The 24,299-nt window shown below is 33.3% G+C and overlaps 8 protein-coding genes and 1 pseudogene across 8 annotated transcripts; 8 read left to right on the top strand and 1 right to left on the bottom strand.

Moving 5' to 3' along the window:
- The first annotated feature begins 4,771 nt into the window (after positions 1-4,771).
- On the top strand, positions 4,772-6,380 carry LOC130663300 (tyrosine-protein phosphatase non-receptor type 9-like). Its single transcript, XM_057462444.1, has one exon. The coding sequence runs from the start codon at positions 5,342-5,344 to the stop codon at positions 6,368-6,370; it is 1,029 nt and encodes a 342-aa protein (XP_057318427.1). The 5' UTR covers positions 4,772-5,341; the 3' UTR covers positions 6,371-6,380.
- A 467-nt stretch (positions 6,381-6,847) lies between these two features.
- LOC130663306 (tyrosine-protein phosphatase non-receptor type 9-like) lies at positions 6,848-8,180 on the top strand. The gene has a single exon (XM_057462450.1). The coding sequence runs from the start codon at positions 6,855-6,857 to the stop codon at positions 7,812-7,814; it is 960 nt and encodes a 319-aa protein (XP_057318433.1). The 5' UTR covers positions 6,848-6,854; the 3' UTR covers positions 7,815-8,180.
- A 24-nt stretch (positions 8,181-8,204) lies between these two features.
- Positions 8,205-9,707, top strand: LOC130663305 (tyrosine-protein phosphatase non-receptor type 9-like). The gene has a single exon (XM_057462449.1). The coding sequence runs from the start codon at positions 8,432-8,434 to the stop codon at positions 9,389-9,391; it is 960 nt and encodes a 319-aa protein (XP_057318432.1). The 5' UTR covers positions 8,205-8,431; the 3' UTR covers positions 9,392-9,707.
- A 168-nt stretch (positions 9,708-9,875) lies between these two features.
- Positions 9,876-11,258, top strand: LOC130663301 (tyrosine-protein phosphatase non-receptor type 9-like). Its single transcript, XM_057462445.1, has one exon. It carries the CDS (start codon positions 10,260-10,262, stop codon positions 11,256-11,258), a length of 999 nt encoding a protein of 332 aa, XP_057318428.1. The 5' UTR covers positions 9,876-10,259.
- A 1,226-nt stretch (positions 11,259-12,484) lies between these two features.
- LOC130663302 (tyrosine-protein phosphatase non-receptor type 9-like) lies at positions 12,485-13,500 on the top strand. Its single transcript, XM_057462446.1, has one exon. It carries the CDS (start codon positions 12,499-12,501, stop codon positions 13,492-13,494), a length of 996 nt encoding a protein of 331 aa, XP_057318429.1. The 5' UTR covers positions 12,485-12,498; the 3' UTR covers positions 13,495-13,500.
- Positions 13,501-13,723: 223 nt separating this feature from the next.
- On the top strand, positions 13,724-15,373 carry LOC130663308 (receptor-type tyrosine-protein phosphatase alpha-like). The gene has a single exon (XM_057462451.1). It carries the CDS (start codon positions 13,731-13,733, stop codon positions 14,625-14,627), a length of 897 nt encoding a protein of 298 aa, XP_057318434.1. The 5' UTR covers positions 13,724-13,730; the 3' UTR covers positions 14,628-15,373.
- LOC130663304 (tyrosine-protein phosphatase non-receptor type 9-like) lies at positions 15,047-16,740 on the bottom strand. The gene has a single exon (XM_057462448.1). The coding sequence runs from the start codon at positions 16,274-16,276 to the stop codon at positions 15,299-15,301; it is 978 nt and encodes a 325-aa protein (XP_057318431.1). The 5' UTR covers positions 16,277-16,740; the 3' UTR covers positions 15,047-15,298.
- Positions 16,075-18,315, top strand: LOC130663303 (tyrosine-protein phosphatase non-receptor type 9-like). The gene has a single exon (XM_057462447.1). It carries the CDS (start codon positions 17,324-17,326, stop codon positions 18,299-18,301), a length of 978 nt encoding a protein of 325 aa, XP_057318430.1. The 5' UTR covers positions 16,075-17,323; the 3' UTR covers positions 18,302-18,315.
- A 359-nt stretch (positions 18,316-18,674) lies between these two features.
- LOC130663309 (nuclear factor NF-kappa-B p100 subunit-like) lies at positions 18,675-19,332 on the top strand (annotated as a pseudogene).
- The last annotated feature ends 4,967 nt before the right edge of the window (positions 19,333-24,299 follow it).

The raw sequence follows: 24,299 nt of genomic DNA, 5'->3' as shown, positions 1-24,299 counted from the left end.
TTGGTAATTATAAAATGGAAGAATAACAAAATATAAAATATCAATAAAAATTGTGGCTTCCATAGAAATAAAATTTAAAAAAATGATAATAATAAACAATAAACTGTTCAATGTTTAGGCATCGAAGTCAACAATAATTATATTATCGTAATTAAAAACTCAATTAATAATTATAATAAATAGTAAACCGTTTCTGTTTTTACAATTGATACAATAATTAAATAAATATATATATATAAACAAATTTTACAACTTAAATGTCAGACTGACTGCGGACATTCGTCCATGACCATAAAAAAATATAACGACTTTTAAATCCATATATCACGTTAAAGATTGTCCTCACATTGAACGTTATTAATTAAATCATTAAATAATAATAATTATTAAAAACCAAACCTTGTTTATAATTTTGTAAATAACAACTCAGTAATTCAAATTTATAAGAGATTTAAATTTTTAAAATTAAGTTTAAATTTTTCCACAGCCTAATTAATTTTAAACAAACAAACAAACGATTAATTACTTAAATTGTCGGTTTAAATACTTTGTGTACTTGTACCATTTTTAAAAAAATGTTTTTGCACTCGAATGTAAAAAATTAAAAAAGAAAAAAATTATTCAAATGCATAATAATTACACCGAGTTGTAGAATAAATTAGACTAAGACGTAAGTTCTTAATTAAAAAAAAAAATAAAATTAATTGTAATTGAAGAAATGTTCATCTTAATACAGTAGTTTAGATATAAATATATAAATAAATATATAATTATTAATTACTGGGTTATTTGAAACCTAGTAATTTATTATTATTACTATAAATAAATAATCTGGTCTTATTAATACAGCATTTGAGATAAAAACGCAAATATAGTTTTTAGTAAACTTGTAAAAGTTATTTATGGCTCTTGTGCATTGTTCAAAGTATTTATTGATACCAATTATAAATATGATTATTAAGAAGATGATAACTATGATGATGATGATGACGATAATCATGTAATGGAATAATAATAATAACAATTATTGTAATTTAGTTACGGCGTTGTGTAACTGTAGATTTTTTTAGATATAGAAAAACAAAAAAATATTTAATTACTTTTTTTTATCATAGTTGCGATAAAACGCATTTCAACAATTATATATAAATATATATATATATATATATTAATTTTTTTTTGTTTAATATATTATTTAATATGCAGCACAGAGATCAATTATAATCATAAAATATTATCATGTCTTTTATTTTGACCCTTTAAATTCATTTGACATACACAGCAAAAAACGAATTGTCAAAGTGTCAAAAAAACGTATGTTAAAATTCAGTGTGTTGAATTTTAAAACTTTTATGTGTCAATTTAACACTCAGTATTTATCTTGAACTGTCACACACAGAAAAAACGGATTTCTTGGCGCAAAAAATTTTTTCTTGTTCTAAGAAAATTTTTACTTGACCCAAGAAATTTTTTTTATTATAAAGTGAAAACAAAACTTTTCTTGGGGTAAGAAAAAATTTTCTCGGAACAAGAAAAAAATTTTTTAGGCGAGAAAAAAATTCTTGAGCCAAGAAAAATTTTTGTCTACAATTCATAATACAAAATATTTCTTGCGCCAAGAAATTCTTTTTTTCTGTGCAATCGATTGATTTTTTACACCCCTGGCGGTTTTGAATCACCCTGGAAACAGCCTGGAAACACCCTGGGAGTGGAAACACGGTGGAATCACGATGGATCCATGGTGGTTACACGGTAGGTTTGTGCCATTTTACCACCGTGGATCTACTGTGATTCCACCGTGTTTCCAGGGTGATTCAAAACCGCCAGGGACACAAAAATGTTATTTTATTCGAAAGTAACACTTTTTATGTTACTGTCAAATCAACACACAAAATATCTTAAAAATAATGTCGGCCATCACAAAAGAATTATTGGAAAATTTTTACTTTTAACATATGCGTATGTTACTTTTTTTAACACTCACATGTTAAAATAACACGATCCTGAAGTTACCAGACAATTAAAAATTTTGGAATTTTTTTTGAATAATTAAATTTGAAGAAAAAAAAACTAAAAATGTGCACATGTAGAAAATTTAAAAGACTACAAGTGAAATTTTTTTAAATATTTTTTTTTTTCATAATTTATCGTTTTTTAAAAAAACAAAAAATTATTAGACGTTGGTTAATTTCAGTATCTTTAAAATAACACATAAGTGTAAAGCGTTCGTTTATAATAATAATAATTTATTTTAGCCCTTGGCTATTATCAGCCTTCTACAAAAAATTTACACTTACTATTTTTACATTTTTTTTTTTTATCACCATCATTCATCTCATATTTAGCTGTCAATATTTTTGTTTTACATATTCTTTTAATGTTTTTCTAAAATACTTTAATCTATCTTCACTTCTTATATTGATAGGCAAACTGTTGTACCATTTATACCCCTTATAAGTTAAACACTTCAGCAGTGTGAGTCTTTGTTCTATCAATAACTATTTTAGAGCCTGATCTGGTATTGTAGTTATGAGTCTCATTCATTTGAATGATTTCGCGTTACAAATGCCATAAGGGCGTACCAAAAAATTTTTTTCGGGAAACAACGTATTTTTACTTGAAACGCGTAAAGATGACGAAAAAAAATTTTGTTTAAATTTGAAATTTTTTAGTACGCCCTTATGGCGACCGGGGTACCCACTGGGGGCTATAAGGCGTACAAAAAAAATTTTTTTCATCATTTCTATGCATTTAAAGTAAAAATACGGTGTTTCCCGAAAAAAATTTTTTTTGTACGCCCTTATGGCTCCCGGTAGGTACCCTGGGTGCCATAAGGGCGTACCAAAATTTTATTTTGCATTTCTGCCCATTTCAGGCATAACTACGTCGATTCCCGGAAAAAATTTTTTGATACATCCTTATGCCTTTTCAAGGGTATTTTTTTAGGGATACGCCCTTATGGCATCAGTAACGCGATTTTATTTACTAGAATTTCCGGTTTTCTATTTAATTTTAATTTGTAAATAAATATACAAGTAGTAAAAATCATTCTTTGCTTGACACTCATCCAACCATGTGCTTCAAGCTTATCACTTATTCTGGTATATTTATTAACTCCCAATACCAGTCTCATAGCTCTATTCTGTACTTTTTGAATTCTATCCATATCAGCCAAAGAAAAATTGATCATCACACTACTACAATAATCAATGTAATTTTACACACGATATGTTGATTTTGACGGATCCTTTTTTGCTGTGTATTTTTTAATTTGCTTACAGTAAAACCTCATTTATCCGGAAAGATTCAACTCATGAGTAACTAATGTCTGCGTTTTATTGTAACACTTTTTTCAAAATTAACAATAGATTACTGTGCACTTTATTTTGTTCGGCTCGAAAAATCCGGATATGCGATGATTTACTGTAGTGATATAATTTATTCATAAATTATCTGATTTATTAAAGGCATTAACAAATATTATTGGAGTTATCATTCATGATAATCAATATCGATGTATAATATTAAATTACTTGACAAAATATATTTTATACACGAGGAGTGACTCAGTATATTATTTATGACAAGTATTATATTTTAAAATGTATTCATGTTAAAAAATGTTTGATTAGTAACGACCGTAATCACAATTGAAATTTTTTTTTTTTTCTAATTATATATTAGTAATAAAGATAGGAGAGTTGTGTGTAAATATATATAATATTCACTCATATATATAATATATTATATATTTATATACTTTCTCCTTTATTTTTTGTCATAAAAAAAATTTTATTTTTTCAAAACTGATTCATTCTTGATTTATAATATTCGTAAACTTTTTTTCTTTTCAATGCTATATATTAGTTATTAATAGGGGGAGTATATATATATATATATATATATATATATATATATATATATATTCCCCCTATATTCGTAACTAATATAATATATATTTCATATAAAATTAACAAATTGATTTTTTCAGACAAGTAGATAAAAATATTTATTTTTACTAAACACCCTGATTAAAAAAAGCGATTTAAAACGATTTGCAATGTTAAATGCCCATAAGAAGAGGGATTCAAAAGTATTCAAGGTATTCAAAAGCATTAAAAAGTATTTTTTTTTTTTTTTTTTATTATATATTTAAATTACAATCTGTTATATGATAACAATAAGTGATTTTTGTGATTCTATGTACATGACGGGTATTTAGGACAATGTCCACTATTATTGAAAACGATTTTTTAGATCAATTGTTTTGAACCGTTTTAGTCTTCTAGTTGTCTCTTTGTTTAGTAGTTCTGATGCCATGGGATTTGGATGGTTTTCTAGTCTGCCTCCGTATTTCACGCTCAGTCTCATAATTTCTTCCTTGATAGTCGGGATGCTCAGGTCTCTGCTTATTATTGCGTTGGATAAAAAAGTATTTCAAATTTTTTATTTTAAATCGTTTTAACCCGTCAGCCTATTGGTATACTTTACACCCGTGATGAGAGTTTTGCTCACGCTTAATGCGTAGGCATCAAACAAATTTTTTCAAATTTTAAACATGAAAATAGTTTTCATTAATTATTTACTTTATGTATTATAAGCATAATAAAAAATGAATGAATGATAATTGTAATTTATTTACGATTAATAAACGTAAATTACGCAGACTGCCGAAGGTACACGAGCAGCCACGAGAGTAACCGAACATAGAATTTTTTTGCGTACACCTCTACGCCCGTGATGAGGAAAACGCTCACATTTTTTGAGGAGCATAAAAAAAATTTTTTTTTGAAATAGATAAAACTATTCAAAGATAGCAAAAATTTCAACTATTCGTTTCATTTGAAGAAAAAAAGTTATTCATGTTTAAAATCGAGCGTGAGCAAAATGCTCATAACGGGAGTGCTGACGGGTTAAATCGCTTTTTTTAATCAGGGCATGGAATAAATAGAAAATATATAGCTTTTTGAAGAATGAACTTAAGTTTTGAATTAATTATCCTCAAAGAGAACAAAGGATTCATCCATTGTAGCAGTAATAGAATGGTATTCTAGGGCAATGTATGACTAGTAAGGATAATCAGTAAACTGCTTTAGGGAAGGATATTCCCGTAAAATGACGTAAGTGTTTTGCAAAAAGGTGACGTAGCGGACCATAGTAGTTTCTTCTACAAACCTGTTTTATCAAAACTATGACCTTAGTTAAAAGGAAATCCCACAATTCATTTCAAAACCGGTTATATAGGCTTATTTGAGCCGAGTATGACTTTAGTAATACATCAACAGCCGTGATAGCAAGTCACGGACCCGTGTTCGTTATTGACTAGCTCCTTGTAATCAAAATGGGGAATCAAACCTTCAAGACATTCAGCATCGTGGACTTTTTGAAGATGACAAGCCAGCCGGACTTCTCAAAACTCGTTGCAAAGGAGCACGCCCAAGTTCTGGCTGTACAATTACCAGGTACTTTTGCTTGTTTTTCAAGACACGAAAATTCATCAAAGAATCGGCATGACGATGTTCCGTGTTGGGATATTTCTAGAGTGATTTTAAGCCCACAGAGTGCAACATATGATGATGAAGATTGGGATTCATCAAATATAACCACGAGATCTGCAGAAATATCATCAACTTACATACATGCGAACTTGGTCGATGGATTTGAGGAGATAAATAAATTTATTTGCAGCCAGGGTCCGAAGAAAAACTCGCATGAAGACTTTTGGAAGATGGTTTCAGAGCAAGAATCTTGTATTATTGTGTCACTAACGGAAACAGATGATGAAGATCAAGTGTGTTATGAATATTGGGCCAAAGAAGAGGATTACGAACTAGCGTTTGGAAGATACATTGTAAAAACCCTGGAAATTAAAGAAGAGCCTAGTTTTACCAGAACACGATTGCGACTCACTGATGTGAACAGTGGTACCTCTCGGGAGATCCATCACTTTTGGTATACTCACTGGCCTGACTACGGTACTCCTACTAATCCAGCGGAAATTTTGAATCTAATATCGCAGGTCAACCAAAAACGAGAAGAGATAAGAAAGACAGACTGTCAACCAGGACCGATAGTGGTCCACTCTTCTGCAGGAATTGGTCGGACTGGTGCATTTTGCACTATAGACAATGCACTATCACAGTTACGGAAAGAAAAGTCAGTGTCGCTTCCCCAGACGGTGCTAAAAATTCGGAAGCAAAGACATTCAAGTGTCTTTCTTCCTGAACAGTATGCATTCTGTTACGAAACATTAGCGCATGCTTTGATGACAGAAGTTAAAGAAATAGCAGCCAATCAACTGAGTCCAGATGCTATTACTTTGGAGCCAGAAACTTACAATTCACAGAGGAAAAGGTTGAGAGTACTATAGATATGAGAAACATATCTGTAAGACCTGTTTTAGTCCTGCGCATGGGCTGATGATTGACCCTACCGGATAACCGTTAGTCTTTAATCCTGATGAATTTCCGATGACCAACAAGAAACAGTTGTTGGAATACTTGATTTATAGATGCTTCGTTAGAAGCGACAATAGAATCGTTATTGATCCTTACCAGACGTTGGATTTTCCAATTACTAAGTACTACGTCAATTGAGACCGAAAAGGATAGTCAATAAACTTGTTAAAGAAAGGGTCCCGTGTGATGACGTGGGCAACTCGTGGAAGGCTGACTCACTGGATCATAGGTTTTTTCTCAACTATTGTTTTCTAATTTGGCTATGAGTGACTTGGCGATGAAAATTTGGAGCTGTATATATAGAATAGTTACGGGTATGAGTTCAGTATAGACCAAATAATCGTGATAGCAAGTCTTGGACCCTCGTTCAATATTGACTAGCTCATTGCAACCAAGATGGGGAATCAGTGTTTCAGTGCAGCCAGCATCGTTGACTTTCTGGAGATGACAAGTCATCCGGACTTCTCAAACCTGATTGAAAAAGAGCACGCCCAAGTTCTCGCCGCAAAACTACCAGGTACCTTTGCTAATTTTTCAAGACCGCAAAATTCATCAAAGAATCGATACAACGATATTCCGTGTTGTGATCACTCTCGAGTGATTTTATTACCACACACTGCAAAATATGATAATAACGACTCGGATTCGTCACAGATAATCTTAAAACCAGCAGAACTAGCATCAACTTATATACATGCCAATTTTGTTGATGGATTTAAGGAGAAAAAAAAATTCATTTGCTGCCAAGCTCCGAAAAAAAACACGGTCGACGACTTTTGGAGGATGATTTTCGAGCAAGAATCTCATATTATTGTATCATTAACGAAAACAGATAAAGGAGGTTTCGTGTGCTATGAATATTGGGCCAACGCAGAGGATAATGTAAAAGTATTGGGAAGATATGTTATAAGAACCCTTAAAATTATTCAAGAGGAAAGTTTCACCAGAACACGATTAAGACTCACTGATCTGATCAGTGGTACCTCACGGGAGATCTATCACTTTTGGTATACCAATTGGCCTGACTACGGTACTCCCACCAATTCGGCGGAAATTCTGGACCTAATACTGCAGGTGAACCTAAAACAGGAAGAGTTGACCCAAGCAGCAGACTCTAAACCAGGACCGATCGTGGTCCACTGCACAGCAGGAGTCTGTCGAACAGGAACGTTTTGCACCATAGACAATGCACTATCACAGTTACGGAAAGAACAAACAGTGTCTCTACCGCAGACGGTGCTCAAAATACGGAAACAAAGACATTCGAGTGTCTTTCTTCTTGAACAGTATGCATTCTGTTACAAAGTGTTGAGAAATGCCTTAACAACGGAAGTGATAAAACAAATATTATATTAAGTGGTGCTCTGTGATGTGAAGTGATATGCAACTCAATGGAACCCAAGACAATAGTGCAGCTAATAACTTGTAAGTTTGTCGATCTGATAATTATGTACACTTTATTGTAATTAGATGTTGTGTGTCCTCTGCTCAAGTATTTTTTAAGATAATCTTATGTTATACGCATGATCTAATGACAGAACCTACCGCATAGCCGTTTGTCTCTACTTCTGATGAATTTTTGATGTCCCACCGGAAACAGTTATTGAAATACTTGATTTATAGATACTTTATTTGAGGAAGTATTAAAACCGTAGTTATGGATTCTTAACAGGCGTTGATGTAATGATTACTAGGTATTACAATTCAAGTCCGATGCTAATATGCGATAAACTTTTTTAGGGAATGAAGTATCCCATGAAATTACGTAAGCAATACGTGAAGAAGTGATTCAAATTATTATCGTTTTCCTTCTACTATTGTTTGCTAATTTGACTATCAAATACTTCATGACCAAAATTCGAAGCTGCATAAATAGAATAGTGTTAGGCTAGTATCAATTTAGTATTGACTAACTAGCCGTGGTAGCAAGTCTCGGACCCGCGTTCGATATTGACTAGCTCGTTGCAACCAAGATGGGGAACCAAAGCTTCAGGACGCTCAGCATTGATGACTTTGTGGAGATGACAAGTCGGCCGGATTTCTCAAAAGTCATTGAAAAGGAGCACAACAAAGTTCTGGCCGTACAACTACCAGGTACCTGTGTTAATTTTTCAAGACCGCAAAATTCGCTGAAGAATCGGTACGACGATATTCCGTGTTGGGATCACTCTCGGGTGATTTTAATACCACCCAGTGCAAAATATAATTATAACCATACAGATCCATCACAGATAACCCTAACACCAACGGAAATACCCTCGACGTACATACATGCCAACTTTGTTAGCGGATTTAAGGAGAGGAAGAAATTCATTTGCTGCCAGGCTCCCAAGAAAAACACAGTTGAAAACTTTTGGAGGATGGTTTTAGAGCAAGATTCTCATATTATTGTATCATTAACAAAAACAGACAAGGGAGGTTTCGTGTGCTCTGAATATTGGATTAATGCAGAGAATGGTATAGATATATTTGGAAGATATGTTATCAGGACCCTTGAAATTGTAAAAGAGTCAAGTTTCACCAGAACACGGTTACGACTTACCGATATGTTCACTGATACTTCACGGGAGATCCATCACTTGTGGTACACTGATTGGCCTAACGTCGGCAATCCCATCAACCCGGTGCAAATTCTGGATCTAATAATGCAGATGAACAAAAAACGAGAAGAGTTAACTACAGCAGCAGGCTCTAAACTAGGACCGATAGTGGTCCACTGTGCGGAAGGAGTCGGTCGAACAGGAATATTTTGCACTATAGACAATGCACTATCACAGTTACGGAAAGAACAAACAGTGTGCCTACCGCAGACGGTGCTAAAACTACGGAAACAAAGACATTCTAGTGTATTTCTTATTGGACAGTATGCATTCTGCTACAAAGTAGTAAGATATGCTTTAATAACAGACCTCATAGAAAAAATATTGTATTAAGTGGTATTTTGTGATGTGATAAGCAACTCAGTGCAGCTGATAACTTGTAAGTTTTCTGTTCTCATAATTATGTTTATTTCATTGTCATTAGGTATAGTGTGAAGATCGGTATTTATATCGCATGACCTTTCGGGTCAGACTGATTATTCCGTTCTCAGAAAAACGGTAGTGATAAGCTAATCAATATGGTCCAAGTTTACGTCAGATTCATATATTTTTGTTACTTTTTTCCTCGTTCCGGTTGCCCAATTTTTGAGGGACACAGATTGCTATATTTTATTTACGAAAATCTTACTATTGTTCACTACTACCCTTATTGGGTTACTACTAACAATTTTTAATTGATTAATTTCGAGAGTAAATAAAATGTTAGCAGTAAGGGCAATATAAAAAAAAATATCAGCGTCCTCTACTCAAAAGCTTTTGAAGAACAAACTGTTGTTAAAAATACAATCTAACTATAGAATCTACTAGATATATATTATTAGTTCAATTTCTAAAACATTTCTAATGCATGACAAGAAACGATGTTTGTAATGTTTCATTAACCAAACGTTAGTTAAGAGTAGCAGGAAAACTATTGTGTCTAATTGTCAGCAGCCATTAAATTATTTTATTACTCAGTTTTACGACTATTCGACTAATAAGGACCGACGCCACACTGTTTTGGAGATGGGACAATCTTAGGTCATAGTATCATACTCACTGTTTTTGCTTACTGATTAGAAATTATAATGACACGAGCGGACGAATCTAGATTTGCGTATAAAAAGCCGCGTGTGATTCATAGAAGTTTAGTATAGAGCAAATAATCGTGATTGAAAGTCTCGGAAGCGCTTTCGATATTGGCTAGTTCGTTGCAACTGAAATGGGGAATAAAAGTTTCAAGACACTCAGCATCGACGACTTTCTGGAGATGACAATGCGGCGGGACTTTTTGAAACTCATCAAAAAGGAGCACGACCAACTTGCGGTGATGAAGCTACCAGGTACTATTGATCATTATTCAAGACCTGAGAATTCATCAAAGAATCGATCCTCATCTTTTCCGTGTTGGGATCACTCTCGAGTGATTTTAAAACTTCCCAGTAAAAGAATCCCTTATAATAAAGACACAACATCATCTTACATACATGCAAACTTTGTAGACGGATTTGAAGATAAAAATAAATTCATCTGTTCCCAAAGTCCGATTAAAAACACGTGTGAAGACTTCTGGAGGATGATTTCGCAGGAAAACTGTCATATAATTGTCTCATTAACGAAAGTAGATAACGCATTTTATTGCTATGAATATTGGGCCAATGAAAAGGGTTGGGAGAAAGTATTTGGAAATTATGTCATAAAAACCCTTGAAATAATTGAAGAGGAAACTTTCACCAGGACCCGGTTACTATTCGAAGATGCAGACAATGATATCTCACGGGAGATCCATCACTTTTGGTACACTAAATTTCCTGTCCATTGTGGTTGGCCTATAATTTCGCCGGAATTGTTGAATCTAATATTCCAAGTGAACCAGAAACGAGACGAGTTGATAAAAACATTAGACTCCGGACCAGGACCAATAGTGATTCACTGCTCGAGAATGGGATGCTGGGCGGGAATATTTTGTACTATCGACAATGCGTTACATCAAGTGAGAAAAGAAAAGACAGTGTCGCTCCCACAGACGGTACTAAAAATTCGGAAGCAAAGACATTCAAGTATCTTTTGTTGGGTAGAGTATGAAATTTGTTACCGTGTATTATGTGAGGCTACACTATGGATGCAAAATTATATGTATTATAATTTTAAGCTGTCACCTGTATCCCAAACCGACGCTGCAGCTATGAACTTTTTTCTTGAGAAATCTGACAACAAATAATCATTTTATAAGTAAGTGACATTTTTTAATCAAGGATTACATGATGACCATATGTTTAAAAGAACCCTAATTTTTTATTAGTTTTAGTTACTTACTTACCCTAATTTCGGGAACCTAGTTTAAAAGTGACACTTGACCGATGTTCTCAACTAACTATTGTAAACTGAAAACTATTGTATTTAATTATCAGTAACCATTATATTATTTGATATATTACATGCTCAACATGAACGCCGTTACATGCCTAACGTCGGCCTCTCAAACTTTTTACTTTAAACACTCGTCATGTCTGAGTGGTCAAATGCAGTGTTTAAACTTTCTTTGAGCATCTATGCAACCCTTCTACCGGAAAATTCGACGAAAATGGGCGGAATGTATTAATACTCTATAATGCAAGGTATCAAAATATTCAAAATAGGTTACCGGGGTGAGCTCGCTTTTACTTAAAGCTGCAGCCTGCAGTGCCGACGTTAGGCATTTAAGACGTTTCAATTTTGAGCATTTATTAGGTAAAATGACGTGGACAATGGGTGACATCAAGTATAGTACTCATTCGGTTGGTAATACCCACTTTGCTATTGTTTCCAAATTCCATATTTTAGTGTTTTACTCAATTGCACTAGTTATTTAAGGAGCTTTTACGACCCTGGTTCGCGGGAACCCGATTGATAAAAACCGACAATAAAATTATGGAAGATCAGGCAATGCCTAGTCATAGGGATACCCACCATCATTGACAGTTTAAAAATAAAGATTTTACGACCAGCCAAATTTAGTTTTATGTATAAAAATGACAGTTTTTGATGGATAGAAGTGCCGACGTTAGGCATTTAAGACGCTTCAATTTTGAGCATTTATTAGGTAAAGTGACGGAGACAATGGGTGACATCAAGTATAGTACTCATTCGGTTGGTAATACCCACTTTGCTATTGTTTCCAAATTCCGTATTTTAGTGTTTTACTCAATTGGACTAGTTATTTAAGGCGCTTTTACGACCCTGGTTTGCGGAAATTCGATTGATAAAAACCGACAGTAAAATTATGGAAGATGAGACATGCCTGGTCATAGGGATGCTTACCATCATTGACACTTTAAAAATAACAATTTTACGACCAGCCAAATTTAGTTTTATGTATAAAAATGGCAGTTCCTGAAGGATATAAACTTAGTTCAGACCGAATATTGGTAAAGGCAAGTCCTGGAACCGCTTCTGGTATTGACTAGCTTGTTGCAACCAAAATGAAGTATCGGATTTTCAAGTCACGCAGCACCGGGGACTTTCTGAAGATGACAAAGCAGCCGAACTTTTTGGAACGCATTGAGATGGAACACAAGGAACTTGTGGCAAGGAAGGTACGAGGGACTTATGATCATTTTTCCAGACCGGAAAATTTCACGAAGAATCGGCATATATATTTTCCGTGTTGGGATCACTCTCGAGTGATCTTAAAACCACCCAGCACGGGAATCCCAACTATTTATGAAATCGCATGTGACTATATTCATGCGAATTATGTGGATGGATTTACGGAAAAAAAGAAATTCATTTGCACACAAAGTCCGATGAAAAACACAATGTTTGACTTCTGGAGGATGGTATACCAAGAAAATTGTCATATAATTATGTCAATAACGAAAATAGACAATACAAAAGAATATTTCTATCATTATTGGTTCAACAATAAACATCGTGACCTAGTGTTTGGAAGGTATGCCATAAGACTCCTTGGATTTATTGAAGAGAAAAGTTTAATCAGAGCAAGAATACGACTGACAGATACGAAACGTAATATCTCAAGGGAAATCTATCATTTTTGGTTCACAAATGGGCCTTTCTATTATGGTCGGCGAGTCAATTCGTTAGAATTGTTGAACCTAATAATTCAAGTGGACCAGAAACGAGAAGAGTTAAGAAAAAAAGTAGACTCCGGACCAGGACCGATAGTGATTCACTGCTCGAGAATAAGAAGCTGGTCGGGAATATTCTGTACTATCGACAATGCGTTGTCACAAGTGAGAGAAAAAAACACAGTGTCAATCCCGAAAACGATACGAAATATTCGGAAGCAATTACATTCAAGTATGTATGGTTTTGAAGAGTATGAATCTTGTTATGCTGTATTATGGACGGCTATACTACAGAAGAAACTTTATGAGCATGGTTATTATAAGTTATCCTGTCTACCCCCAACAGAAGCTGCAATTGTGAACTATTTTTTCCCACAACCTGACTAGGAATAATCAATTAACTATAAGTTGGTATACTTCTATTTTGTATGGTCATTTAACATGGTCACCGTATAACTCATTATCATTGTTTACTCGTTAGAATTTACAATAACACGAGCACGCACATTCCGATCCACGTATAAAAAGCCACGATTGCCGCATACGGGTTTAGTATAGACTTGGTAGTCGCGACCGCAAGTCTCGAAACCGCGTCCTATATCGACTAGTTCGTTACAACCGAAATGGAGAGTCAAAGTTTCAAGTCCCTCAGCATCGACGAGTTTAATCAGATGGCAATTCGGCCGGACTTTCCAGAACTCATCAAAAAGGAACACGAGCAACTTGTGGCGGTGCAGCTACCAGGTACTATTGATCATTATTCAAGACCTGAGAATTCATCCAAGAACCGATCCACACTTTTTCCGTGTTGGGATCACTCTCGGGTGATTTTGAAGCCTCCAAAGGGAACTCCATATGGCAATCATACAGCATCATCTTACATACATGCAAACTATGTAGATGGATTTGAAGATACAAATAAATTTATCTGTTCCCAAAGTCCGATGGAAAACACGTGTGAAGACTTCTGGCGGATGGTCTCCCAAGAAAATTGTCGTATCATCGTCTCTTTAACGAAAGTAGACCTTGCGGATGAACATTGCTACGAATATTGGGCCAAGGAAAAGTATTGTGAAAAAGTATTTGGAAATTATATCATACGAACCCTTGATATTATTGAAGAAGAAAATTTCACCAATACGCGATTACTGCTCATAGATGCAAACAATGATATCTCACGGGAGATTCATCACTTCTGGTACACTAATTGGCCTCGCCATCATGGTTGGCCTATTAAGTCGTTGGAATTGTTCAAACTTATAGTCAAAGTGAACGAGAAACGAGAGGAGTTGAAAAAAACACCATACTTCCGACCAGGACCCATAGTAGTTCATTGCTCTGGAGGGTTGAACTGGACAGGAATATTCTGTGCTATAGACAATGCGTTATATCGAGCGCAGAAAAAACGAACAGTGTCGCTCCCGCAGACGGTTATAAATATTCGTAAGCAAAGACATTCGAGTTTTTTTTGTTCTGTAGAGTATGAAATTTGCTACCGTGTATTATATGAGATTATCTAATATTGAAAACTTATGTATTATAATTGTAAGCTGCTCTATGTATCCCAAACATACGCTGCAGCTATGAACTTTTTTTTGGGAAGTCTGACAACAAGTAATCATTTTAATTATAAGTTGGTATACTTGAATTTTGTAAAGGGATTTCATGATGACCATATGTTTGAAAGAACCCTAATTTATTATTAGTTTTAGTCTCTAACTTACCCTAATTTCGGGAACCTAGTTTTTAAGTGGCACTTGGCAGCTTATATTTTACTCACTAATGGTACATTGATTTATATAATGAAAACCGTGTAACAAATAAGACAACTTTTCCTGTTTTGAGCTAAATATAATTTTTCCTTATCAGACTAAAGCTATGGTACATACATTGTGTGAATACAGTTTAGTTTAAAATATGACTATACCTATAAAATAATTGTACAAATATCTAGGTGATTCTCTAAAAATAAGCACTCTTAGAATAATTTAACTAACCCTATTAACATAAGAGCTTAATAACTAACATTCTTATATTTTATTACAATAAGTTCTATAAATAATTAAGAAAAGTGTATAGAAGTAAGTACTATTGGAAAAATACTTAAGTTATTTCTAACATACAAGAGTAATGTTTCCCCTAATTTTGTAAATTTTATATTATACTTGTCGACTTAATGTTATTGTTAGTATTAGTTTTCTTTTAGATATAAAACTTTATTTAATAAAGCGGTGGCTACATTTACAACGAGTGTTTTTGATTCCCTTTTCACCTTTAAATTAACATAACGTTCCATCACCCGGTAACAGAAAAAGTATTGAGGCAAGATGAAAACACAGTAATATCTCTGCTTTCTAATGTTGAGAAGGGTAGATGGAATGGAAATGGTAGCACAAGTATCAAATTGTGATATCGCAGTATCAAGCAGACAGTATGCACCTGTTCTGCCAACACCAGCACTGCAGTGGACGAGTATTGGCGGAGGATGTTCACCAATTTTGCAACCTTCCTGAGCTAACTGTCTAATAACGTCTTTTTGGGCACTTTTCACTGTCAAAACAAAGTTCAATAGATTCATCACATCGTTAGGTACACCATAGTCAGGCCACTGGGTAAAACAGAAATGCGTCAATTCTTGGATAGCCGAGGTCCCATCAGTCACAAGCAGAGAGGTCTCGATGTAACTGGAGTGAGTTTCTACTTGGGTCGTTGTAATTTTAAATTTTCCGAAGACAACATTATCGCCTTCGGTCTCGTTCCAATATGGAAAACACTGTTTCTTATTCTCCTTGATCTTACACAGCATAACAATTATTCGTGTATGATGCATCCACACCATTCGCCAAAAATCGTAGGCTGTCTGCTGGAGAGGTGCCTGGGTACAAATAAACTTCTTTTTGTACTCAAAGCCGTCTACATAATTCGCATTTATGTAGTCTCCTCTATTTTTTTCAGCAGGCAACGCCACTCTAGAGTGATCAAAAGATAACATGTCCAGGTACCTGTTCAATCCTCGATTTTCTGGCTTCATAGATTCGTTGAAAGTGCCCTCTACTTTTTGGTCCATGATTTTCTTGTGTTCCCGCGTAACTACCTCTTCGAAATCACTTTTCTCCACCAAACTCAAAAACTCTGTATAGTTCTGAGTCCTGAATTTGCATTGACTCATTTTTAATTTATTCACACCAACTATTTAAATTTGCAATGAAACGTTCCCTTAGTACTTGTCGCACAAAGACTAATGGCGTTAGTTTATTCCACATCGCCTTTTATAGGGTAATTCAGTCGGATAATTAGCAAATACAGGCATTGTTACCCATGTTATAGGCATTTCTGTGTTCCGCTATAAGGCAAACCGCAAATCGAACCACTGATAATGTTTCGTCATACAATGTGCGCACATAGCTATATATGGGAGTTTTCCCTCTCTCCCAGTTGCTAACCGAAATACTGATAACATTGTCCGTTTTTGAATAACCTACTGTCATGTTAAATTTGACAAACAAACCTAATATGGTTACTATAGGCAATGCGAGCTGGTAATTTATTGAAATATTGTTATTCGAGCTATTTTTGGATGAGGAAAAACATCCAAACCTTGATACGCAGTTTGATACGGAATTTATAGTGCTCCCAAAATATCATCTCCGCGAAAAGCTATAAAAAAGTACTCAAATGTTTACGATCTTACAACGACAATGTATATAAATTGAAAACCTTGAACTCAGAATTATTTCAATGTATCAATTTAAGTGGGAGGGGCGTTCGGTGGCTTAAAAAAGAATACCTACATTCATCTCTAAGTATATTGTTTAGACACCATGAAAGTACTTAGGTTACAAACATCCTAAAAATGGATACCTTTAATATAATTAGCTTCTTAAACCGCTCAAAAATGCTGACCTTTGTTATCTCCTAATGAGGTATTCATTATTTTTACGGTTCAAATTTATTACTCTGATAACTTCTTGCGTGTCCGGCTAATAGTCCTAATTTAATTAAACATGCAAATTTCACTATCTGTTTGCGTGCTTTATTATAGCATTGTTTTGAATTAACAAATTTAGGGGCGTTTTTTCTTGGAATTGGCCTCGAAATAAAAACACTACGTTAGATATAAAAAGTGTCGCATCAAAAGACTATCTTCATTTTGAATTAAGTAACAGTGGTAACAAAACCTAAGTTTATTCTGTGAGTTCAGTAAGTGTTTATCGCTATGTCAGGCTATTGTTTTGAAATCTTTAACGTCTATGATTTTCTTGTTAAAACAAATAAAGCAAACTTTTTGGAATTTATAAGACTAGAGCACGCGCAAGTGATGGCGATCCCTCTATCAGGTACTGTCAATCATTTTTTGAAGCCAGAAAATTTATGGAAGAATCGGTACTATGATGTACCGTGTTGGGACCACTCTCGGGTGGTCTTAAGCTCTCACGGAAGTAAAGCGTATGACTATACGGATTCTGATGGGAAGAAAATAATCGTTACATCTCAAGACAGCGACTCAACTTATATACATGCCAGCTTTGTTAATGGTTTTAATGAAGCGAATAAATTCATCTGCTGTCAGGGCCCAAAAGAGGGCACGAGTGGTGACTTCTGGAAGATGGTGTCAGAGCATAGTTGTAGATTTATCGTCTCACTAACAGAAACAGATGGTGAAGATCAAGTGTGTTATGAATATTGGGTCAAAGAAGAGGATTACGAACTAGCGTTCGGAAGATATATAGTAAGAACCCTTGAAATTATAGAAGGGCCTAGTTTTACCAGAACACGATTGCGACTTACTGATGTGAGCAGTGGTACTTCACGGGAGATCTATCACTTTTGGTATACTCGCTGGCCTGACTACGGTACTCCCACTAATCCAGCGGAAGTTTTAAATCTAATATCGCAGGTCAACCAAAAACGAGAAGAGATGAGAAAGACAGACTGTCAACCAGGACCGATAGTGGTCCACTGCTCTGCAGGAGTTGGTCGAACAGGTACATTTTGTACTATAGACAATGCACTATCACAGTTACGGAATCGTAAAACAGTCTCGCTTTCGCAAACAGTACTAAAAATTCGGGGGCGAAGGAATTCAAGTGTCTTTCTTCCTGAACAGTATGAATTCTGTTACAAAACACTAAGACATGCTTTAATAAGAGAAGTAAAAGAAAAAAATATTTTGTTATCCGATTTCGCAACTTGAATTTACATAAATATAGCAGTCGCCTAATTTTTTTCAGTATTTTAAATACTAAAATTAGGTACTTTAGGTACTCTAGTTTATTTTGTTTACATAAATATTTTATTTATTAAGATTTATGGAAACCCAGTCTCCATTGTACAGGTTCCTTTTTTTCTAACGAACTAACTATACTTATTAATGAGATTCAAAAAACCAGAAACTAATCAGTATATATCCGTTATGTGGTTCGATATTTTTATCGAACCACCCATTATGTTTTATCAGGAACATAATACCCAATTGATGTCAATAACAACTCCAGGGAAAACCCAATTGTTTTAATTGTCAATTGTGTTTATTTAACCTATGCCATTAGGTCCCGATATAGTGCGATATGCGATGGTATAAATACTCCTCTCACTGGAATCGATTTCATACTGGTTACTCAGTTCCATTGAGCCACAAGCAACGTGCTTTCGTTAAAAAGTTATTTTGGCGATACTTTTAAAATGGGAGATTATAAGCTATACAAAATGTTCAGTGCCAGAAATGGGTCGGGGGGTACGTACTTCCACGAAGCTTGTCAAGACAATTCAATGTCTCTTCTTTGGCGAGCTGCAGACATGGTGGACGAATCACTTCCCAAAATACTGAACGTGCGTGACCACAATGGCGCCCAGTGCACTCATATAATAGCAGCATCTAACGTCTCATATCCAATAGACATGATGGATATTGTTTTACAACTTGGAGCTGATAGAAACGGACGAGAAGGGCTCGCAGGCCACACGCCCCTCCACATATGTGTGATGAAGAAAAACTACGCCCTCGCTGAATGGCTTTGTCAGGCGCCAGGTATCGACGTAGAAGCTGAAAACTTTGCACAGGAGACACCATACGATCTCGCTTGCAAGATGGGAGATTGTAAAATGATCAAGATTTTGGAGAAATATCGGAAAAAATGTGAGCTCCCCTCGAGCACATGTGGTAGTGATAAAAAACCTGACATTTGCCATGATTTACTAAACTTAACGCAAAATTTACATGTGTAATTATAGCTGTGATTATTTATGTTTCTCAATTTATAGGTATAAGTTAATCTAAATTAAAATTAAAATTAAATGTCAAGGCAGTTATTGAAAAATATATAAATAGATTTATCCTATGTACTTGTATAAATAATTTTAATGCGCACGAAAGAATAGATGTAATTTGGTTTAATCGATTTATTAATAAAATGTATACAAAATTATAATATGTTTAATTTAGTCTTAAATCTATTCCAATCCCAAGTCCGATTCCTGGGCAATCAAGTTCATTATTCTGCTGTACCGCCTCTGCAAACGCCGACCCCGGGCTTTCATCAGGACCTGCTCCGTCCGTGGTGGACAGTGATTCAGCAAGACTCGGAGCCTCTCCTCGTCCATGGATAGAAAATACTGAGAAGGAAATACATAGAGAAATTAACTCCACCCTAGGTCAGCGAAGCTCATGTGGACTGAGATAATAACTTTAAAAACAAACCTCGAGAATAGAAAGTGTTCTTCCCGCCGAGTTTCTGGGTTCTCTTACTGGCAATACAGTTATAAGCCAGTCCACTGTGCTGGTGAATTCCCATTGCACGATCAAAAAGAATGGGTCGTCCAATTTAATCCACGTATGTCCTTCTTGCTCGTATGACTTCATTTTTAGTTTTTAGCTTCTCAACAAACCTGGAAAAATTATAAATATTTTAAACACTAGATAGCTAAACAGGTAAGCGGTGAGACTCCCCATTCTCTAGGTCAATTTTGAATTTTTTTAAAAACATATTTTGTACTTACCTTTGAAGTCTGTATTACTAGTTGAGCTCTCGCGACCGATTGAACTTCGGTTGCAAGTACTAACATATTTGGTAAAAACCTAATTAACGCCATTTGAACTGTAGATAGCTTATCGTTCTTATTAAATTTATTGTTATGAGAAATATAGACCATATATATTTGTAATAAGGTTTGTTTTTAATTAAATTTTTGATGAACCGGAATTTCCATTATTTTAACACTAATGAGGTAAAACTGACCACCACAAGTTATATATTTATAGGCATAAATGATAACATTGTTTTTGTGTTAATAAATATAGGTATTTCGTATTTGATATAAACTATTTACTGCGCAGTTAAACCCAGTAGTTATTTCATGAAGCCTAGCCCTGAAATTATTCTACTCAGTTTAATATGGTCCTAGACCAAGACCTGATAGAATTTTATTTCGCCAGACAATCAGTTCTCATAATGGATAGACATGTATATCACTGATAAATTTCTATTGGGTCATAAATCTAAATATTCTGCGGAAACGAAATTTTCTACTAGGCGATGGTCCCTAGTACCGCTAAACCCAGAATGTATGGAGATTTCGAACACGATCGGTCAGAGACTACTAGTAATGTACTTCAAGATGAAATTTTCAACGAGACCGAAAACTGGTAAGTGAAATATATGTTATCGAACAGTACCTGGTAGCAAAGTTTATATCAGCGGAAAAGGTCAAGAGGTCAACAATATTGTAAATTGTTACAGGGGCCCGAATTTATCTGATGATTTGATTGTTTCTAATAGAGATGTTGATTGGAAATAAAATACGAATAGAATTCAAATTTTATAGCTTTTGAAATTGTAAATGAAAAATGTGATAAATAGACAGTATTATTTTTAAAAATATATAATAATGTATATTGTATAAGCTTTTTCAGGATTTCAGATCTGATACTTGTCATTTGTTTATTAGTAATTTCAGATCATTCATTTTATTTATATGACAGTCATGACTTTATGAATAAGTTTTATAAAAATAAGTGTAAATGGTTAATAATATTTTTTGTTCCTTCAACATAGATTTCAAATCACAATTTACGCTCCAGCTAATAGTTGATTACATCATTCCCTATCCAAAAATTCCCATAGAATCCACTCAACTGCGACAAAAACCGCATAGAATCCTATAGACTGTATTGGTTTCTATGCGGTTTTTGTCGCATTTGATTGGATTCTATGGGAATTTTTGGATAGGGTTGGCCGCAAATTAATTTGTTTCTGAGAAGCTACTGATCCTAAAACTTCAAGTTACAAAGCAGTCAACTTCACCCTAGTCTGAAATCGTCTTGTTTCATTCCATGTTGCACAATATGCTATTTCTTAGAAATATTAAACATATATTTTCATTTATACCATCATGTTTATTAAACATAAATATTTTTATCTAGTTGTCTGATGAAATAAATTTGTTAATTTTATATTAAGTATATATTATATTAGTAACAAATATAGGGGGAGTATATATATATATATATATATATATATATATATATATATATATATATATATATATATATATATATATATATATATATATACTCCCCCTATATTTGTTACTAATATAATAAAATATTTTTAAAAATTTTATCTGATAATGAACGTGATTGTCAATGACAATTAATTGAAAAAAAATTTAATCGATAATTCAGTCGCGTGAAAAAACTTTTTGTTACAATGTATTTTTATCTATAAGATATATGTATGATGATTAATAAATATGAACTGATGATTACTCAGTGACAATAGTTTTAGATAATAATTTTTTTTACACAACGTTTGCTCATAAATTAAATATCTTTTCAATTATTGCTATTCTATATCAACTGTTGTGTCATTGAACAAATTTTGTCACATATTTCTAACTAAGGAAATTTATCTGACAATTTATTCATACGTATAAAATATTGATTCACGTTACTCATGAAATAAAAATATATAAAAGAACTATAGAAGACTGTAGTGATATAATTTATTCATAAATTATCCGTACAGTAAATCACCGCATATCCGAAAGCTAATTTTCTAACGTCAAATTATCTAGACAATTACTTGTCATCTTTTGCGTACTTTCGAGCTGTTTGTTTGTGAAATTAATCTTTTAAAATAATTTTAATTACAGTAAAAATTATCTCAAGTCAATCCGGATATGCGGTATCCTTTAGTCTATAAAAATAAACGGAAATTTACTTACCATTAAATAAATAAAATCGATAAGTTTTTGGATTGATATCTTAAAGTTCTTAAAAAATAATAATGTACTAATTTCTACAATATAAAATACAAGTGAATTAGTTAATAATGTAGATTGTCTATTGTCAAAATACTACAGCTTTTAATATTTTTAAATTTTAATTTAATTACATACTGGCAGTCTTCATACTCCCATATTTTGAAAACTCAAATTATTATATCGGATTAATTTACTACAATTAAATTTATTACTCGCGTAAACATTATTTAATTTATATAATTAATATTAATTCAATTTATTATTAAATAATTGATAATATACCGAAATTTTTTTAAAATAATTACAATAATAATTTCAAATTTTATTTGTCAATTCAAACTAATACTTTTATTCTTTTTCCTTTTCTATAAATGTATAATTGTATAAATTTATCATTCAAATAATTTACGAACTTCTTTAATTCATATATATAATGATACATTGCTAATTTGTATCGAACTACAGTGAAAATATGAAAAAAAAAAAAAAGAATTGATATTAAATTTTAAATAATTCAATATGACAGTCAATAATCATAATGTGCGTATTATAATTAATTGAGATATGTGAAAAATAATAGTATATTGTGTGACAAGGGATGAAACAAGACGATTTCAGACCAGGGTGAGGTTGGCTGCCCGAGCCGCAGGCTGACATCACCCGCAGTCTTAAATCGTGTTTTATCCTGAGTCACACACAATATTTTTCATGATTAACTGCATCGGAATTTCAAGATTCAGTGTCAGCAGCCAGTAAGAAACAAGTTAATTTCAGGCCGATGATGCGGAGAACTGTTAGAGAATGAGAAATATGTGATTTACAGTCACTTATTAAATACATGGTGGCCACAGATTTTTGAGATTGAAATTCCCTGACTTTTCCAGGTATTCTAGTCAAACAATTCAAAAATTCCCTGACTATGTGTAGTTATATTAAATCATTAAAAATATTTATTTAATTTAAAATAAAATGGTATAAGTCAGTTTAATCAATAATTAATCATTGTCGTTAAATGAAACTTTTTTTTATTATTTGTCAATGTTCATTATTTTTTTTTTATTTATTAAATGAATAATTTTTTATTTTTGATTTGAAATCCATGTTTTTATATAACACTATAATAAAATATAAATAAATTTTTCATTTTCACTAGAATAAATTTCATAAATAAGAATATTTCATAGAATATTAATAAAGTATTAATGAAGTACGCGAATAATAAATATAGTGAAACTTATTAGTTCATTACTTATGTATACATTTAATGTTTTTAGTTTTTTAATTGCGATTGGTTTCTACTAAACTTTTTTTTTCTAACAGCCTTGATAATTATAACTGCTTCATTTTTTCGCTATTGGAATCAATTTCTACTAATTTTTTTCAAGATGGTTTTACAACCGCATTCGCGCCGCGTCACTTTTTGAACAGTTTTGACAGAAAACTAAATTTGTCGGATTTTTTCAGTCAAAAGAAAGAAAGTGAAATTTTTTTCAGCTTTGTGACGAAATTCCCTGACATTTCCCTGACTTTTCCAGTATATTTATAATTCCTTAACATTTCCAGGTTTTTCAGAAATGTGGCCACCATGTAAATAGTAAATAATATAAAAATATTATTTTCACTCATTTTCGAGTAATTTTATTTGTTTAATTAAAACTGTCACTTAAAAAATGAAATGAGTAAACTAAAGTGACAAGTAAACAAATGAAAGTAATAAAGTTGCAAATGAACATTAAATATAACTGACACCGGGCAAAAACACGCCCGCTATATGAAGGTATTTTTGAATTACGAATTCGCTAGTAGTTGTTTGCAGCAACGGCTTTTTTCGACGGGCTGTAGAGACACTGAAACTTCAAGTTTCGATGCTGGTATCATGAAAACATAATTTCTTAGTATTTGCTTTGAGTGTATAAATTAATAATATATAA

The sequence above is a fragment of the Microplitis mediator genome, chromosome 2, assembly GCF_029852145.1.
Source record: "Microplitis mediator isolate UGA2020A chromosome 2, iyMicMedi2.1, whole genome shotgun sequence".
Taxonomy (NCBI): domain Eukaryota; kingdom Metazoa; phylum Arthropoda; class Insecta; order Hymenoptera; family Braconidae; genus Microplitis; species Microplitis mediator.
Note: the sequence above shows the minus strand (reverse complement) of the source record. Positions and strands in the feature narration are given on the sequence as shown.

Coding starts and splice junctions, on each gene's coding strand:
- LOC130663301 (XM_057462445.1), top strand. CDS start 10,260: ATGGGGAATAAAAGTTTCAAGACACTCAGCATCGACGACTTTCTGGAG.
- LOC130663305 (XM_057462449.1), top strand. CDS start 8,432: ATGGGGAACCAAAGCTTCAGGACGCTCAGCATTGATGACTTTGTGGAG.
- LOC130663308 (XM_057462451.1), top strand. CDS start 13,731: ATGGAGAGTCAAAGTTTCAAGTCCCTCAGCATCGACGAGTTTAATCAG.
- LOC130663306 (XM_057462450.1), top strand. CDS start 6,855: ATGGGGAATCAGTGTTTCAGTGCAGCCAGCATCGTTGACTTTCTGGAG.
- LOC130663303 (XM_057462447.1), top strand. CDS start 17,324: ATGTCAGGCTATTGTTTTGAAATCTTTAACGTCTATGATTTTCTTGTT.
- LOC130663304 (XM_057462448.1), bottom strand. CDS start 16,276: ATGAGTCAATGCAAATTCAGGACTCAGAACTATACAGAGTTTTTGAGT.
- LOC130663302 (XM_057462446.1), top strand. CDS start 12,499: ATGAAGTATCGGATTTTCAAGTCACGCAGCACCGGGGACTTTCTGAAG.
- LOC130663300 (XM_057462444.1), top strand. CDS start 5,342: ATGGGGAATCAAACCTTCAAGACATTCAGCATCGTGGACTTTTTGAAG.